This window comes from Cimex lectularius, unplaced genomic scaffold (genome assembly GCF_000648675.2).
Source record: "Cimex lectularius strain Harlan isolate CLEC.00 unplaced genomic scaffold, Clec_2.1 scaffold477, whole genome shotgun sequence".
Classification (NCBI taxonomy): domain Eukaryota; kingdom Metazoa; phylum Arthropoda; class Insecta; order Hemiptera; family Cimicidae; genus Cimex; species Cimex lectularius.
The window spans coordinates 2,899-21,932 of NW_019393332.1; the positions used below are offsets into that span (position 1 = coordinate 2,899).

The 19,034-nt window shown below is 34.0% G+C and overlaps 2 protein-coding genes across 3 annotated transcripts; one reads left to right on the top strand and one right to left on the bottom strand.

Moving 5' to 3' along the window:
• Positions 1–524: 524 nt before the first annotated feature.
• On the top strand, positions 525–8,064 carry LOC106665495 (BTB/POZ domain-containing protein 2-like). 2 transcript variants are annotated; one of them, XM_024229937.1, is made up of 8 exons: positions 525–865; positions 3,368–3,577; positions 3,657–3,771; positions 4,089–4,309; positions 4,363–4,578; positions 4,809–4,907; positions 6,977–7,217; positions 7,282–8,064. In XM_024229937.1, exons 1-8 carry the CDS (start codon positions 561–563, stop codon positions 7,438–7,440), a joined length of 1,566 nt encoding a protein of 521 aa, XP_024085705.1. In that variant the 5' UTR covers positions 525–560; the 3' UTR covers positions 7,441–8,064. The 2 variants fall into 2 exon arrangements, with proteins under 2 accessions (XP_024085705.1, XP_024085706.1); XM_024229938.1 differs by lacking the exon at positions 525–865 and adding an exon at positions 3,109–3,200 and having other exon boundaries at positions 3,355–3,577.
• A 627-nt stretch (positions 8,065–8,691) lies between these two features.
• LOC106665494 (malonyl-CoA decarboxylase, mitochondrial-like) lies at positions 8,692–18,474 on the bottom strand. Its single transcript, XM_024229936.1, has 10 exons — positions 17,940–18,474; positions 14,793–14,921; positions 14,199–14,348; positions 13,556–13,711; positions 13,308–13,503; positions 13,141–13,253; positions 11,479–11,623; positions 11,219–11,419; positions 11,053–11,158; positions 8,692–10,999 (listed from the first exon to the last, which is right to left on the bottom strand). Exons 1-10 carry the CDS (start codon positions 18,258–18,260, stop codon positions 10,885–10,887), a joined length of 1,632 nt encoding a protein of 543 aa, XP_024085704.1. The 5' UTR covers positions 18,261–18,474; the 3' UTR covers positions 8,692–10,884.
• Between the last annotated feature and the right edge of the window lie 560 nt (positions 18,475–19,034).

Consider the following 19,034-nt stretch of genomic DNA (forward strand, 5'->3'; position numbering starts at 1 on the left):
AGAACCCCACGATGCGTATCAAGCCGAAGATCGTGGGTTCAAATCCCCCTCGTGCCATTGACTTTTTTGTCTCAACTGTGAAAACCTTAATTAATTGTACGATATTAATTGGTCAAGCGGATCACGAAACTAGTGAATTTAATAAGTTTAAAATGAAGTATACTTCACTAAAGCTCTCCGTGGCCATTTCATTTGTCGCCGAGAATCAAATTGATTACACGACATTTGAAAAATGGCAAAAAGGAGGGAAAATTTAAAAGGTGTGGTTGAGATGGAAGGTTGGTGTCTGAGTGGATCGAGGTCACGATAGCTCAAATGGTAGAGCAGCGGCGTATCAAGCCGAAGATCGTGGGTTCGAATCCTGCTCGTGCCATTGACTTTTATCTCAACTGAAAACCTTAATTAATTATATATCTCACAAATTTATCTAAGCCTTTTAAACTTTCAGTGTTTAAAAATAAGTATTTTCTTACAATGGCAGTTTTCTTGTAATTTATTTCACCAACGATTATGAAGAAGCCATAATAAATTTATTTTTATTTTGTTTCATAGAGGAGACAATGGGGGACGGTGAGGATGGTCCTCCGGCAAACATGTCAAAGCTAGGTTGTAATTTGGGTCCAGATGACGGCGATGACATGGCGATGGCCATTTCTCCTAGCAGGGCCGAGGGCTCGTATGGCGTCATGCATATGCGCCAGCCCCAGGGCCTGCTTGCCGCCTCTGACTCAGAGGACTCTGGTATGGAAGAGGCCGTCGCCAGGGTGAGCCGAAGGGAGCCGGAGAGGCCAGCCAGGGCGCAAGGCCAACACATGGGCCCTCCGCAGTTCAACTGGCAAGCCAGCAAATTCTCTCTCAAAGACAGGTCAGTTTGAAAATTTTCTAAATTAAAAATGTAAAATTTCTAATATATTGATAAAAATGAATTCATGTTCAGCGTGACTTGAAAGAAAAATATTTTTTTATTTTTAATGGATTTCTTCCAGTTATGTAAATATTTATTTCAAGGCTATTAGGTATCAGTTGATTTATTTTTTTAAACCTAGGATAAGAAAATAATAAGCAGTGTTGTTGGAAATAAAATAAAATTGATGAAAAGTGACAACAATCAAAAGACACTTCCAGTAAAATATATCCAAAAAGATATTTGTTTGAAAAAAGAAAAAAAAGATTAATTTTACGCACCCTTTAAATCTTTTAAATATAAATTTTCAACAGAATAACAAATAGACACTTTTAAGCAGGATTAGTCTCAGGGGCAAATTGTATCTCTCTTGTATCTGGTATTCCATTTTAAAAAATGCATCACCCTTCAGGGTTATTTCCAAATTTCAACTGTGGAAAAGCTGAATATTTCTACTTTGATCCGCATCAATGTTTGGATTTAATGACATTAGAAGTGAGAAAGATAAGGATGAAATCATCAAAACTACCCAAACTTTCTTTTTTTAAATCTCTGGATCAAATTTATTAACGGAAACTAAGTTAATGCTATTATGTGTAATTTACAAGGCTATAAGCCACTGTAAATTTTCCCATAGATCCATAGTTATTTCAAATTTATCATTAATTTTGTGAGTTTTTAAGAAAAAGAATCAAAGGCTGTAAGGGGAAAAATTTGAGAGAAAAAATTATTTAATTTAACCAAAAAATTTGTATTAAGGGTTTTTTGGAGTGCAGAAAACGAATTTAACTTGCTTCGTTTGAACGTTTCTTGCTAAAAAGAATATTTTACCCCACTTTGCAAAATTAGGTATTGTATTTCGGCCGCATTGATTTTCATGTTTTTTAAAAGTAGGGTAATTTTTTTCCTCTGGCAAGCAACAGAGTTTAAATTTGTTTTCCTCATAATCCTCACCCCCAGAAAACCCTAAATAAAATTTTTTGGGGGAATTTCTGTTTGTCTCCAAATTTTTTGCATTCACTCAGATTTTTTTGAAAATCACAAAAACAGTGACAACTTGGTGATAAAAAAAGTGATAAAGTGTCTACCAATCTACAGGAAACTATACGGAATGACGCAAATTTGGCCTTTGTAAATATATCACAACCAGTATTATTAAATATAAAGTGTAAAGTAAGTGTAAAATGTATTTTTTTAAATATTTTTTTTATAGTGCTGTAAAATCTAAACATTTTGACATAGTATAAAATAAAAGACGTTCAACTTTACAAAGGTTAATAACAAAGGTAATAACATTGAATTTGAGTAGAATTCAAAGCAATTAGGAATTTTTTTAAGTGGAGCACTGGACATCTGTGGGAAATAAAAATTGCCCAAGCGAAACCTTAGGCCAAAAATGACTTTTTTTGTTTGCTATAAAAATATCTTATTTAAGAGGTTTAAAAAAAATGCTTAAAAGGAATCTGACTTGTTTTCTTCATAAATTAATTTTTTGGCCTACTTTTTACTGTAAGCATTTTTGCGTGTTTTGTAATTTTTTATACTTCTAATCTCATTTAATAAGATAATGCATATTATTTCCTTACCTTAGGTTACGACCTAGGAATAAAAATCAAATGATAAATACATAATAACCTCTAGAAAAGGCAGAAAAGTGTAATTTACCTTTTTCTAAAGTCCTCAGCTCCTAAGACTTTTGTGAAGAACATTTGGACACAGTTTTAATATTTTTTTTACCTAACATCACAAAAAAAAAGTTTTATTGAAATTGGTATTCCAATGTCAGCTTTTTAGTAGTAATATTGCAGTAAATCGTGCAATTTCCCCAGTTGTCTGCAGGGTGTTAAATTTTTCTGAAACTGGTCTGCCCTGGGTCTGGGCACGAGCGAGGATAGGAAGAATAATCAATTATTGAATATTATATCAGTACTATTTTAGGTTAATTTTGAATTTAGTAGGTTATTTTTGGACTTTCTTTTCTCTCTTCTGTTAATCTACTTAATTAGCCATTTATTATTTAATTTCTGCCCTTTCACTTTGGATATTTTTATCTTTACACACTCGCCTTAGTAGTTTGATAATGAGTCAAAATTTTCTATTATTTCTTGGACAATTGTCAAAATGTGGAAGCCATTCTGGGCCACTTAAACTAGCACTATCAAGAGAAAGAGGGAAGTTCAGATAAGATAATTCAATTTAATTAAATGTCTCTTGGTCACAACCATGAAAACATTTGAGCTGGTAGGATTTCTTAACATTTGTGATTACAAGAGAGAGAGGAAAAAGATTCAAAAAGGTACCATTTTAATTGATTTTTGACGACAGATTTTTTTTCTAATGTGATAGCTACTTTTTTTCTCACAAATAATCTAGATCTCGGTATAGTCTAGATTTTCTTTTTGAACTAAATACTAGAGAAAAATCATGATTTCAAATTAATAGGAGAAAAGATGGATGTTACAGGTTTTCTTATATGTTCAACAATGAAGTGCTTAGTGATGTCCATTTTCTTGTTGGCCGAGAGCCTCTTCGCCAAAGAATCCCAGCGCACAAACTGGTGCTCACCGCTGGTTCGGCGGTGTTTGATGCCATGTTCAATGGTACACTTGCAACGACTGCACCCGAAATCGAGCTCCCTGATATCGAGCCATCCGCATTCTTGGCTCTCCTTAGGTAGATTGAAACAGCGCAAAACTCAAAACAATATTATAATTGTTATTACCCTTATTTTTAATAATTATTACCCTTGTAGGTTTTTATATACAGATGAGGTTCAAATTGGGCCAGAGACAGTGATGACAACATTGTATACTGCTAAAAAATATGCCGTACCTACTTTAGAAGGCCATTGCGTTGATTTTTTAAAGGTAATTTTAATTTTAAATTATTTAAAATAAAATCATGTATTTATAAATTTGGTTATTTTCATAATTTATATATTAAAACCAGATTTTTTAAATGATATGAAAGAAAACATATTTTGTTAGTCAGATAGTGTTTTTTAGACCTATTGATTACATAAATTATTTATCTCTGAGTACGTTCAAGAGGTTCATATTTTTTACTGGTTGAAAAATTGTCTTTGGAATTTTAATTGCATTCATTTTTAATTAAGACAGAAACTTTAAAAATACCTTAAAAAAAATGCAAGCAATGTTGTTGCAATACAAAATTTGATTTGTAGAGGAATTTGAGGGCAGACAATGCGTTTATGCTACTTACGCAGGCCCGACTGTTCGACGAGCCTCAGCTCGCCTCTCTTTGTCTCGACACAATTGACAAAAATACATTCGAGGCTGTTTCCGCTGATGGGTTTACTGACGTTGACCTGGAAACATTGATAGCCGTTCTTGAAAGGGACACGCTTCACATACGAGAAACCAAGCTGTACCAGGCTGTTATCAGGTAGGGTGTAGTGATTTTTCTTTTTTCCTAGCTTGTTATTTTACAATTTGAAGGTGGGGCGAAGTAAGATGCCAGCGGCGTCAGTTACCGGTGACACCCGATAATTTGAGGTCAGCCCTCGATTCCGCTCTAAGCCTCATTAGATTTCCGTTGATGGGACTTGAAGAATTCGCCCAAGGGCCTGCTCAATCAGGTGTCCTTACGGATAGAGAAGTCGTCTCATTGTTTCTTTACTTTACTGTCAACCCTAAACCTCCCTTGCGCTTCAAGTAAGTATTAAAAAAAAAAAAAAAAAAAAAAAATCAGTCAATTAGTTGTATTTTTTTTAAATTATTAATGTATGATGTTTGAATTCTCCTCGCTCAGATCTGCACTGTTTTACCACCCTGTGCCCACGAGACGAGACCCACGCTGTCGCAGTAAGTATTAAAAAAAAAAAAAAAAAAAAAAATCAGTCACATTAGTTGTATTTTTTTTAAATTATTAATATATTTTTTAGAGATTCTCCTAGAGGTCTAATGACAGGTCAGTTATCAGTTAATCGTTTTAAACAAGTTGAATGGAGGTGGGGATACAGTGGAACAAGTGATCGTATTGGGTAAGAATTTTTTTATTTTATTACTATCTCAGTAGATTACTATATAGTTTATAGTATATTTTAAGCATTGAATGTTTGGAAAAGTTTTGTTAAAACAAACTAAGACTTCAGTGATTTATGAGCAGATAAGAGGTTGATCTTTGTGCAAGGGTGAAATTGGTCACTTGTTCAAAATAAACACTTTAAAAAAATACACCAGTACACACACTAACACACATTTGAACAAAACTGTCAATTTTAAACACAATAGCTCATACTAGAGCAATAAAATGCATTATCTTAGGTGATAAGTGATCTACAATACTTGTCTTGTGCAATGCTCAGGCCCATTAAAAACATGAGCAAATGATAAAAATGAGTTCACAGTAAGTTGATTTTCTTAATTGTTTATAAGAACATCCAAAAGACTTAAGAACTTGGTTCTTATAACCGATTTCACGTAGTTGGGCCTATGGACTAGAAATGAAAATAATGTTTAAGGTTTAAGAACATACACGCAAAAAATGAAAAACAGATCCTTAAATTTATTGCACCTACATAGAAACTGTGTTTTTATAGTTTTACTCGTACATATTGTCAAATATATACTAGTATCTATTTAATACAGTATATGCTAAATTTCTGATGCTTGTTTTCAAACTTTCAAAAAAATATTGCACATTACATTATTGTGTAATAAAATAGGAAAAAATGAAACAAAATTATATACTTATAATATATATAAAATAGTAAGTCAAGTTACTTTGTTTAACTTTTTTTTCTTCTTGTGAATAAAAAGCATTTTTGGTTATCACGACTAGAAGCTAGAACAGCTAGAGAATGCCCACAAAGTGGGGTTCTTTCCCCACTACTGTGAACAACACTGGTAGACAAACTCCTACAAATAATGACCTTGCCGTAGAAGTAAAAGGCTGCCATGCATAGGTCATTGTTGCAAACCAAACATTTATTCTTACGGTTGGGCAAGAAAATTTGCTGGAAAGATCTTAACATGCATTTTCATCATCATTTATCCTGCTGGAAACTTATGCACTCGTTCCTGCGACAATTTCTTTATCTGTTATATTCCTATGAGGTATAAGATTCAAGTCAGTGTCTTCAAATTTTAACCGTTCGTCATGAATCCAGCATGTTGGAAAAAATTGAAAATCATAGGTTTAACAAATTACATGCCACGATGAACTAGATTATCAACCTGCTGGAAACATGAAGTCTTTTCGGAGGATCTACGGAAGAGGTCAAACACAGAGAAAACTTCCTTTCGGTTTTCGCCGAGCTTTCGACAGTTTTATACTGACATCTTCAGGGCCTGTTTTATTATCATATTAAAAAAAGAAAAAAATGCCCAAAACACCATGTCGTTTAATTTCCCATTAAGGTTTAAGTAAGATATTAAATTTTTGTGCAATTTGTTTTTTTTCCATGTTTTAATTTTTTTTTTTTAATAAGATCCTCCGAAAAGACTTCAAATTACATGCCTATCTGGAACTGAGATCTTCAGTGCTCTATTATTTTCACTGTCATTGATGATTTGTTCATCTAATGTTTGTATTTGTAAACTTTTTTGTAGTTTATTCCAGTCCTTTTCATATTCTTCTTGGTTTTCTGTTTTTGAAAATATTTGCAATAGTTACATAGCTAACTTCTAGTTCCTTCACCAATTCTCCATTATTCCCATATTTTCCGATCTGGAAATTATGTAAATTTTGTCTTCAACAGTAAAAGTTTTACAATCATCTGTACCTTCCTATTCTCTTTGAATAGCAGTGGTAAACTGAGAAAAGGTGACCAGAGAATAAAGACGCATTGCTTAAATTTTCATAGAAAAATCAGTCCGGATGTTCTTTTTAGCAATTTATTTTTAGTTAAAGAGTGTTACGTTCTTATTAACTTCGAGACTTTTTATAGACTAAATTCTATGGAAAAGGGGTGGGAACTAGTAATCCCATTCTTTTAAATGATATGTTTTTACAACAGGTGCCCTTTTAAACAATTTCTACTGTATTATTATTATTATTCATCAAATATACAATTTAATTTAAGTTTAAAAAAAATTAATTTGTCCTCAGTTTTTCTGTGAACCGTAAGATATATGTAGTTGGACTGGGGCTCTATGGTACACCACATGGCCGAGGGCCCAGTGAATACGAAGTGACAATTGAAATCGTTCTTCCGCTGTCGGGGCGAATCTGCAGCTCGAACATAACGAGAGTGTCAAGCGACGGGAATTGCCCAACATTCAAGGTCATGTTCAAAGAGCCAATCGAAATCAGGCCGAACACACCTTACCACGCATCAGCCAAAATAAGGGTAACTGTTGTAACCTCTGAGAGAATATTTTTGAATATTGTTTTAAAATGGATCATTTTATTAGGGTCCTGATACACATTATGGCACAAAAGGACAACGAAGGGTCGAAGTGGACTGCGGCAATTATGGCAAAGTGGTTTTCCAGTTCACCTACGTCGCTGGTACAAACAACGGTACTTCGGTCGAGAGCGGGCAGATCCCAGAGATATTGTTTTATACTTGAACATTGCTGGCTGTGATTTGTGTCATAGGGTTTTGGTTAGTGGTTAGATATTTCCTTGGAGGCAACTTACCATTTACGTTAAGAGAAATATAAAAAACTGTCAAGGAAAAAATTAAAACATTTAAAACAATTGTTATTTCTTGGTTGAAAACTTAACTGAATTTAACAAATACTTTTCTAGTCTTTCCTTGAAATTTTAACAAAAAAATATCAAGCTGTCTTTTCTTTAAAAAAGATTAATGTTGTTTTATTGAATGTTGTCTATAAAAATATAGTGAGAGCATTGAAATTTGTGTTGTTAACAGAAAAGACAAAGCTTGATGATCTAAAACTTTTTTTAAAATGAATATATAAGAATTACCATGCTTATTTTTTCAAGTGGTATTAAAATCTAGTAATAAAATTATAATTCTATTTTCTAAAGATAAAAAGTCGTTGCCTTTATTTTTATTTTTTAAATACAAAATATAAGAATCTCATTAGCTTAAATCGATCTTGATTTTTGTTAAAACATTGTTGTTTGTTATAAGATCATTTGTATTATATTTAACAAAATGGATGTCACTATTACGTATAATTTGTGGTTTACATGCATTTAAAAAATAAATAAATAAAAAAATTATATGCACAGTAATCTTTATTTATTCATGAATATTTCATAAATTTTCCACATTCACAAAATATGAACTATAATATGCCATGTAACAGTTCAATTAATAATAAAAGATTAGTAAAAAACCAACAATAAAAACCTAAAACAGAAGAAATGTTTTATTTATTAAATTCACTAATTTCATGGTCCGCTTGACCAAGTTCAAGTTTTATTTATTTATAATATATCAAATTTGATAAAAGTACAACAAAGTATTGAAAGGAAACATAACAAATTCAAGGATTTAGAGCTGATAAGGCTAAAAAAATATATACATATTAAATAAAAATACAAATTGAAATTAAAAAGTAACAATTAAAAATCTTCCGCCCTAAGTTATGTGGACAAGAGATAATTGGGACTTAAAGGAGAAAGGGGCGAGTGAGTAAGAGTCCATAAGAAAGAGGCACTGATGAGAAATATGATAGTTGTTATAACTGTTAATTGTTGTCCCAATTGGTATACAGATCAGCAACTTTATTTATTTTAAAGAAGATAAATTTTATTCTTGGGTTTTAAGCCCCCTTTTGATTATAAAAAAAGGACAAAACTTGGCACAATTTGTTTAAAAAATGAATGTACAAATAAAGATTTTTAAAAAAATTTGTATTGCCTTTATGATAAGATCTAATATCAGGCCAAACATTGGTTGCCAACACATTGGCCATCCTTGACCCATCTCATCAAACCAAGGGGTTGTGGCCATGTGGAATTGCAGTCAACAATGTCAACCCTTTTACTGTTACCACCGGAAACTGCTTCATTGGCTGATTTACCTCCCGTATGCATGCCTTAAGATCTCTTTCACACTGTATGAAGTATAAGGGTTATGGCAACAAAATGCGAGAAAGCACCTGTTTCCTTATTTTGTTAGGGTTGTTTGTTTTCTTTTGAACCCACATTTTTATTTCGACTGGGTTTCTTTCTTTTCTTGCTTCTCTTCTCGTAAAGTGCTTCCTGACTCTACAAGTTGTCTTGTGTAAAACCAGCCTAGACTCCACATGTCAGTCAATTAGTTGAGAGTCAAAAAGACACCAATTTGGTTTAAACTCAATTCAGTTCTGAACCGAGTTCAACTAAAAAATTGCGTTTTTCAATTTGTCTTGAACCGCGTTCAAATACTGATCCTGGTTCAAATAGGAACAGCCGTCGAGCGTGGGTTAAACGGAGATCCGGAGTTATGATGTCCATTTCATAATAATATAACCTGTCTGTTTTTAAAAGCGTGTTCTCACAATTCACCTTTTGATGTTTTTATTTACACGTTTCAATAAAAATATATTAACTTTTGATTTGAAAGCCAATTATCTTTCTTATACAATTCTAAGTTCTAGTTGTCTTAATTTTGTTGTTCTAATCATGAATGCTAAGTCCAGTAATTTGTGTTTCTTTTACGCAAGAAATTTAACCATTTTATAATCATCAACGCATATCTATTTATACTCATCAAGTCGTGTCATCATTAGGTCGAGAGATTGCTAAAATCATATATTTTGTGCCGAAGACCTTAATTTTGCAATAACGGATCCAGTAATTTCCATTTCTATCATAATAAAACTGAAGCATTTTCCTATTGTTTATCTGTATTTCTTATAAGCATATTGTATATGTCGTTGATTCCAAAGGAAGTAAGGATAAAATCCTATAAGTTTTAGCAAAATTTTTCATTACAGCTATCATAAATGTGAACAAGTTTTGTGTCAAAGACGGCCTTGATTTTGTAGTAATGAATCAGATAATTCAAAAGTTAAATAATACGATAAAATTCTAATGATTTTAGATTAAACTTTGATTCAATTGAGGCTTATTTTTGTTTTGCTTTTTGACTATTTTATAAGCAAAGACAACTAAAAACTAATTGAACTAAATCTGAACAACAAAACCGAAACCATAAGATTTAACAGAAACCTATTCGTTACTAAACGAAATTTCATTTGGATGATAGATGGATACAAGGGTAATCTAATGGATGAATTTTTACAAATAAATGTAAATAAAGAATAGATGACGAAGATTTCCTTGAATTGTTAGGTAAATATATTGGTAGGTGTACAAAGAAAGTGTTTTTAGAACCAACAAGACCATTTGCACGAATGAGACAAGGATAGATTCTTTAATAAATTCAGAATATCAACAAAAATTTTCTCTGACATATTCAAAGAAAGAAAAAATTAGTAAAAGGTAAAAACACGAATATACTAAATAAAAATCTATGAAAAGTGGTACAACAACCAATGTAAACAATGAATGAAACTACCACTAGCTCTAATAGTAGAAAGAGATTATTGTCAGTTCTACCAACTAGGATCAGTTAAACTACCTTACAGATGGTGCAACGCTCCCTTTTTTGAACTTGATTCAAATTGTGAACGACGTTCTAGTGTACAAGGTTTTAACCGTGGCTAGTGAACTTAGTGGGCCCTTAGTGAAATCAACCAAACCACCTTGTCTGAAAGAGGCTTAGTAGATATTCATAATAATTTTTCAAGAGGTTTAACACGGATGGATGTTGGACAGAAGTAATATGGGTTAGTGGGATTTAAGAATTTTATTTAAAAGGTTTCACAAAAAGTTGCTTCCATGATTTAGTAAATATGGAGTTCTCTAAGAAAAAATATGGCAAATGGTAAGGATAATAAGACACAAATTAAGAAATTGAACAGAATGAAGCTAAAAATAAAATCACAGTTTCAAGTAAGGCATTTTATAATGCACCAAAAATGTTTCAGGGATTTTAAAAATTAACTCACCTATATTTTAAAAGCTCTAACAATTTTATAAATACATTCCCATCACATTTTTGCAGGTATTTGTTTATCGACTAACTTTTTAATTTGATCAGAAGCATTAATGACTTTGTTTTCAAGGTAGTTTCTACTATTTGTTTCTGTATCATCAAGGAAGTATCTGAAAATTAAAGGTATTTAAAAAACAAAATTATATAAGGTATAAACCTGTACCTATAATTAACCATCAGCCCGCAGGAGTTTGTCATGCCGCGCGGTGATGTGTCAGCCAACCAGTTAAGTCGCCACATAACTGCACCATTCCTCAGATGGAAATTGGCTGAAAGAGTTCAACATTAACTAATTAAATGCAAAAAGAAAGTCGTTTTTGTATACTCACCAACATTATCGAGAGCGGCTCCTCTACGTTTTTCTTTGAATAGGTAATATGCACACGTTGACATCAATGGTTGTTCCAGTATGGCAACAAGGTTGGCATCATGGTGCCAAGTATTATTGTGAATGTGCCTTTTTAACTCTTTCCAACTTCCTAACTTCTCAACGACTGGTGTCCATTGTTCTACTGGAAGACCACCTTCATCTACAAAAAATAAAAAATAAATATTTCTTTTAATTTATTTATATTTTAACATGGTAAACCTTTTTCCATGGATTTGAACTTTTCCATTAACCAATTTTTGAAATTTGGGATGGGAGAGAGACTAGAAAAAAGGGTCATGTTTGGAAATTCAGTCTGAAGTTCCCTCACAACTCGTTTAATCAGATAATTTCCAAGTTCAATCCCCTAAAACAATATATCATCAGTAAATATACAACTTCATGTTTGGTACCTAAATTTAATATGATTAAGTTTTTATGTGTGGTGATTAGTGACTGTTAATCGATAATTATTCAGAAATCGTGAGATGCGGTCTGGTGTGATGTAGGTTTCAGAAAAACATTTTCTTTATCGTGCCAACGTTTCAATCTTTATTGATCATCGATCTTTTTTTTTTTTTTTGCATTGTACAAATTCACTTTTTTCCACATCCTACATGTATTTGTTAAATGTAAACAATGTTTGTAAATCCCAGGCCCTGAAGATGATCTCAATAAAGATCGAAACGTTGGCACGATAAAGAAAATGTTTTTCTGAAACCTACATCACACCAGAACGCATCTCACGATTTCTGAATAATTATTTGGTTTTTAATGAATTAGAAAGAGAGAGCTTGTTATTTGGTCGTTACCGACCATTTTGATCTGCCAATCCTTGCTGGGTAGGAGACCAGTGGATAGGACCAACTATTTTTATGCTGTTTGGTCATTTTCAATTATTTTGCATGCAGCACTAGTGTTGTACAAAACTGAAGTTGGCGAGAAATATATCTGAAATTATAATTAACAAAATAATCTAGGATAGACAGACCAAAATAATCGGTAACAATCAAATTGCAAGTTCATCACCATGCGACCACAAGAGGAAATCACAATAGAATATAATTGAATTTTAAACTGGTTTTCAGAAGTGTCAGGCAGGGCTGCATTTTAAGCCCTTTTCTTTTCTTATTTACATTTCTCTCAACTTGCCACCAATTAAAACAATTATCTCTTGATTTTTATTTTCATTTTACAATTAATTAAGGTTTTTAGTTGAGATGAAAAAAAGTTATTGGCACGAGCGGGATTCGAACCCATGATCTTCGGCTAGATACGCCGCTGCTCTACCACTTGAGCTATCGTGACCTCGATCCACTCGGACATCAACTTCCTATCTCAACCCCACCTTATNCTTAATTAATTGTAATGTATTAATTGGTCAAGCGGACCACGAAATTAGTGAATTTTCATTTTAGTTCATCATGGACAGGGTTCATCCAATCTGCCATAAATTTGGAATTTCATTAACTGGATGGACTTTTGTGCCACTATACCTGAGGACCATTGACGATAGGATGACAGAGGAGAGGCACTGGAAACTCTCAGGAAATGCAAATGATGTTTTTAATATAAAGTGTTTTAGTAGTTATGACCTACCTTTCAAGAAGGGCTTTTTGTCCGCTGAGCTTCAGGAATTTGCCTTTCCTCTCCTCCATTATTACTTGGGGGACCAATGTAGTAGGGGAGGTTTGGAAAATTAAAGTATGGCTTGAGTAGATTCCCAAGAAAGGAGAACCGAGAGATTTGATTTAAGAATCAATGAACATTTCTCATGAGATTAAGTCAATTATTGAACTTTTAGATATTATTTAGGTTAATAAAAAGTGAAATTATTTGACCAATAATTTTTTTCTGAATAATATTGGTAAAAATAGAAAATACCTGAAGACCTTGTTGTGTGGATGTGATTGAGTAGAAAATCGCTGCAGTCACTTGGCATGGGTCTTCGATCTCTTGTCCAACTCCAATAAGGCCAGACATAGAGTTGGCATCAACTGGACAGATACAGTTAAACCGGCTGGAAAAAACACATGGTTATGATATCCAACCTGACATTCGCTGAGTTGCCGCTACAATCCCTTTCATACTTGAAGCTATTTCTGTACACAGTGCAGTGTGGAGGACAACAATTGGCTCACAGGGCATGGCACTGTGAGTATACACAAAGCAACGCCTGTATGAGCCGACCCTACGCTTCAGGTCGGCCCAGCTTCTGACCGGATGAACGGCTTCATACTCTGAAATCTGATGATTGGCTGACATTAGAATGAAAAACGGGATATGATGTGAAACGAACCTTTTGGAGCATTTCACAAGGAGATTTCCACGTGACTCTTTCCAAGCTGAGGAAACCGACACTGAACCAAAGTGAGAGGAGGTCTTTTAATGTAGCATTCAGTTGCTGAAGAGGTATAAAACTAGGGCTTTTCGAGTCCATTTCTGATAATAAAACCTAAAATTAAAAAGCCACTTTCAAATAACTGAATGAACTAAGAAGAAACAAAAAGAAAATAGCTCAATCGCTGACTTATTAAAATTTCTATAATACAAAATTTCTACTGCAAGTCAGCTATTTCATAGAAAACATTTAAAAAATTCAGTTTTTTAATATAAAATTTTCCAGTTAGTTACAAGTTGAACTGTTCATTAAAAGTGTAAAATAGTATATAAAATATATTTTTATTTGTTAAAGCCATGCAGAGCAGTCAGGAAGGAAGTATTTTAGAAAAACGTTTTTCATGTTTTGCCAATGTTTCAACTTTTATTCACTGTATGAGTGTGGTCTATTCTTGTGGTGTCATTTATTTCGTGCAAAACTGTTGTGAAAAAATGGCAAAAACATTGGTGTTTTTCTAAAATACTTTATTCCTGACTGCTACTCACAATTTCAACAAATTATTGAACAACCGATTACTAAAAAGCACATATATTTTTATTACCAAAACATCTGTCCGTAGATCGACGAGAAACTTGACTCCAGCTTCAAGTCTTCCAATTGTTTTGAAAAGCCAAGAGTACTGTGGTGTAAGAACAGCTTTGAGCTGTTCCTCGGCTTTTAAAGAGACTGTGCTCCCAGGCGGAAAGTCTTTCTGTAAATAATTTTAAACCTTGTTAATAAATCTGTGTCAAATTTCATTTTTTTTTTTTAAATAAATTGAACCGAGATTCAATTTCCCTCACAAAATAAACACAATGTTTATTTAAAGTAACAGGCATCTTATTAGCTGAAAATATTTCTAAAAATCTATTATTTGAATAATTAAATTAATATTTAATATGTTAAGAGTTATTAGATTAGGTGTTAAGAATTTATCTGTCAGATGGTCTATAAGTAAACATTAAATGGGTGTTTATCTCTATGTTTACATTTGTGTTATTCTGTTCAAAAATATTTTCATGATTCTGCCCAAACTAGGCCTTGTAATTATCTCTTAGTGGAAAAAAAATATAAAAAAAATATATAAGACGGTGAAATAAAGCAAAGTCAACAGCTTATTTTCCCCCGAGTTGCATAACAATATTTCTATACTTACAAACTGGTTCATGGCCTTGTGGATTCTTTCATGATTGACTGAATAATCTGTTGCGAGCACTTTCAAAAACCCCTCCTTGTGAGGCTTAAAAAGGCATTTGTAGTAGAGAACCAAAGTTCTGACTTTGTTCTGAAAGAGAGCAAAAAGTGAGTATCAGCACTACGAATAAAAAGGGACAAGAGTACCAAACAAAGACTAATAATGTCAATAGACATAAACTTGATTTTTTAAGGTAGTCATACATGCGTATGAACAGGCCAAGCCTTGAGGAAGTCCTCAACGTGTGTGGCAGTGACCTTCAGGCCACAGTGGGAGGGAAATCCTGAAAAAAATCAATTATTTTTCCACCTTGAGACCAAACCACGAGAACAACCAACCACCACCGGTCAACACAGAACTAGACCTTTACATTGATGATTTTGTTGAGGAACATCTCTGTGTGTGATTGTGAGTTTGGTAGAGGAATGTCCAGAGGTTTTTTCCATGAGGTTTTTCTGTACAACCTTTATATACAATATATAGGCTTAAAATTGAAAACTTGATGATTTTAATTTCTGTACTATAAGAAAATTCTGTTATTAATTTTTCTGTTTTAATAATAAATCTTCTTATATACTGTGTTTAACATTGGGATTATAATTAAGGGGTGAATACTCTTAACACTCTTGTAATTCCTAATTCAGTCTCAAATCAATTTCCTTTATTGGGTGCGTTTAAGTTGATGTTAATGAGATGTGGCACAATGTGTGGTACCATTCTATTGGAAATGTGGCGAGTGCACTATGACACAGGGTGGTCCATTTTTTGTGCACCGTAGGAAAAACAATGGAGCACCTGTTTAAATGGATTCTGGTTCAATTTTCTTATCTTTCAATTTAAAAAAAAATTTTGGTAAAAACTGAATGAATTTAATTCTTATTTCCCAAAGTAAAGGAATTACAATGAATTCAAACTACAAAATACACACATACAAATTGAAAATCTATTAGATGCTTTTCTAATTTGGAAATATAATTTGTATGGCTATAATTGTTTCAAAAACAAGGCAAAAATGCCTAATATTATTATTATTAGGAGAACTTGAAGGGAAAGATGGCATTCGAAGACATCCCTTTCCCAGGATTCATCCTGATCACTGCAGGAAAATCCAATTTAAAAAAATTCCCTTATGAGAATTCATCTTGATCCCTCAATCCAAGTTGGCTATGGCTTCACATAAATCGGAAAATCTGATGAACTGCCAACATCTTTTTCCCATCTATCGCCTTGGGCTTGCTGGACTGATCTTGCCTCCTTACACTGATTAAATCATCGTCCCATTGCAATCACAAATCATCTACTGGGTTCCTAATTGGCCTTGGCTGTACATAAGGATAAAATTCGATGAACCCTCAACCTCCTCTCCTTGGATAGGAAGCTGTCGTGGAATCCTCATATAAAACATTTACTAACAAGAGCAGAAATTGTACAACATACTAAAATGTTTTTGCAGTAGCAAATGGGGTGCCGACCCGTTCATAGGCATGTTATATTCATTAAATCATCCATTAGAGCAGTGATCAATTTTGGATCAATTTTTTATGGATAGGCCTCACACTCGTTCTTGAAAAAATTGACATTCTGCGTAATGCTTGCCTAAAACGCATCCATGGTGGGTTGCCAAGTACTCCGATCGTGGCTCTGTCGGCTAAATCTTGTGAGCCCCCATTGGAAATAAGTTGATTAAAATTGGCACTGAATTTCCTCACTAAACTACTCAGTCAGGAGAGCCCGGTTTTTAACAATATAACTACTCTCACAGAAAAAGTTCAAACCTGCAAGTACTGGAATAAAAAAAAGACCCCCACATTAGTTTCGGCCTTTCTACATTCAATCCCGTACATATACTCACTACATAAAAGCTTTGTTGATCCTTTATACCAGCTAGATTATAGGACTTTGACAAATAACATTGACACAGTGTTTTTAAAAGACTACTCGAAGTCCGCTCAACACTTAGTACAGAAGGAATTTATAGCAGACATGGCTGAAAACTATCCAGACCACTGGCAAATTTTTACGGATGGATCGCTCTTGGATGGCAGGGCAGGTTGCGCTATTTTCGATTACAAAAGTGAACATAAAGAACAGTATGCTCTACCCAACTCAATCACTGTCTACACTGCGGAATTAACCTCCTTAGCTAAAGCGCTTGAATACATAAAAAAAAGGAATGAAACTAAATTCTATTAACGGACTGTCGAAGCGCTGTAGATAGTATAAGTAATGCAACCCCAAGCTGCAAAGTTAATAATTATATCATCACGGATGTTTACCGAAAGATCTTTGAGCTAAAAAAAGATGGAAAAACTGTGATAATATGCTGGATTAAAGGTCATGCGGGTATTCTTCATAACGAAACAGTGGATGTGTTGGTGAAGGAGGCCACTGTACATGGTGTACCCCATCAGTTGAAAATTCCTAAAACAGATGGAAAAATTTTTTTCAACAAATTGTGTTCCAATCTATGGGATAAAGAATACAGCTCAGCAACAGCTGGCGATTACTATCGAGCTTTATTCCCAAAGCTTAAAGCAAAGCCGTGGTTTTCGGAAGGAGACAGGCGAAAGGAATTCTACTCTACTATTTTCAGAATCAAAACTAACCATGGCCTGTGGGGGAGTTGTAGGCATAGAATTGGAATAAACACTTCCCCTAACTGTCCAACATGCGACAGTCCATCAAATCCCAGTCATTACTAGAATGCCCAGAGTACGATACCAGAGGAAACAATTATTGGATGATCTGTATAGTACCCCAGTATAATGGGCCCAATAAATCTTGAAACGCTGTTGGCAAGTAACAACATGAAGGTCTTGGATTTAATTTATAAATTTTTTAAATCAATCAACATTTCCTTTTAACGTCGGGAGAAGGATAAAATTTTTTTTAAATAAATGAATAAATATTATATGGCAATATTTCCAAAGGAAAAAGCAAAAAAAAAGCTCTTATTTTACTTTTAGATATTGTACATATTATAAAATTATTAATTAAATTAATATATTACATTTTATTTATTTTACCTTTATATATTTTACTTTATTTATTTATTTTTAACTTTATGTATTTTATATATATATTTTTGTGTGTGTGTGATATATTTACCTCAACAATCCAACTGCTGACATTTTTTTCCTGAAGTGCGATGACCTCTTTAAGGTAGCTAATCCCCCTTTGTTCGTCTTCGACTGTGCTCATCCGTCGCTGAAGAGGCGGATGATCGAACAACTCTTCAGGAGGGTAGGACCTGCATCCGAGGGTCTCGCCCTGTGAGTCTGCTGAAACGTCGTCGTCCATGGATCGTCCGCGACCGCCGGCTGCCCGGCCACTACTGTACGACGACGAAAGAGCCGAGAGTGCAGCGCCGAACCTGTGTGGATTTCTGCCAACTGGCGATAAAAGGAGCTTCGCCGCCCCGGACGCCATTCCCCTGTAAATCCATTGTTTTTAGATCGTCGCCGTCCGGTTCCCCTCGCCGAAACGGCCTCGGCCCCAATTGGAAGACGTACGAGGACTTTTCACGATTGGTATTCGAGCCGAGTCAAAAGAGGAAACGAGTTGGCGACGTCCGTGATGAGAATTCGACAATAACAGCAGACGAAGCTGTCAGGGAGGGCGCGTTGCTGTTACTTTGTTGTCATCGTCAGACTGGAATCCGCAGCAGACATTTTGTCGTTTCAATCGATTCTCGCTTCTCACGGCTTCGCGCGCAAACTCAATTCTGCCTATCGTCTTCACTAAAAATGTTCACTTCAAACAATGAATTGTTTAGCACAGGGGTGCTCAAACTTGAACTGCTGGCGATCTACCTCAATATTTTTAGACTACTTACGATCGACTCTGAGAGGCTGCAAGTGTGTGTGATGCAGTGTTGTCGTACATACACGATACACCCTACCTACGTAGGTAGGGTGTACCGTAGCAAATATAGATATTAGCTTTCTGCACAATATAGGTACATTATTTTAGTCAAGGTTTGGGTTAGGTTTAGTTAGGTTCTTCTCTACAATATCAATGAAAAAACTCATAGTTATTCAAAATTGCGAGTTTATTGGTTGTTACAAAACAAAAGAGTTACATATGGTGTTAAACTTAACTAAGGAGTGGCTTTGGATGTTGAAGCGTGGCACTGCATGTCCTCAGCATACTTTTCATAAGATGGTACGTAACCACTGAGTGCTAATCGCAAGCATGATGACA

What these genes read in the sequence shown, in the direction of transcription:
- LOC106665495 (XM_024229937.1), top strand. Translation starts at nt 561, where the DNA reads ATGGGGGACGGTGAGGATGGTCCTCCGGCAAACATGTCAAAGCTAGGT. An exon ending in AAATTCTCTCTCAAAGACAG is followed by an intron (nt 866 to 3,367) that starts GTCAGTTTGAAA and finishes TGGATGTTACAG; the next exon opens with GTTTTCTTATATGTTCAACA. An exon ending in AAACCTCCCTTGCGCTTCAA is followed by an intron (nt 4,579 to 4,808) that starts GTAAGTATTAAA and finishes TATATTTTTTAG; the next exon opens with AGATTCTCCTAGAGGTCTAA.
- LOC106665494 (XM_024229936.1), bottom strand. Translation starts at nt 18,260, where the DNA reads ATGGCGTCCGGGGCGGCGAAGCTCCTTTTATCGCCAGTTGGCAGAAAT. An exon ending in GGCAACTCAGCGAATGTCAG is followed by an intron (nt 13,254 to 13,307) that starts GTTGGATATCAT and finishes GTATCTGTCCAG; the next exon opens with TTGATGCCAACTCTATGTCT. An exon ending in AGCCGCTCTCGATAATGTTG is followed by an intron (nt 11,159 to 11,218) that starts GTGAGTATACAA and finishes GAACTCTTTCAG; the next exon opens with CCAATTTCCATCTGAGGAAT.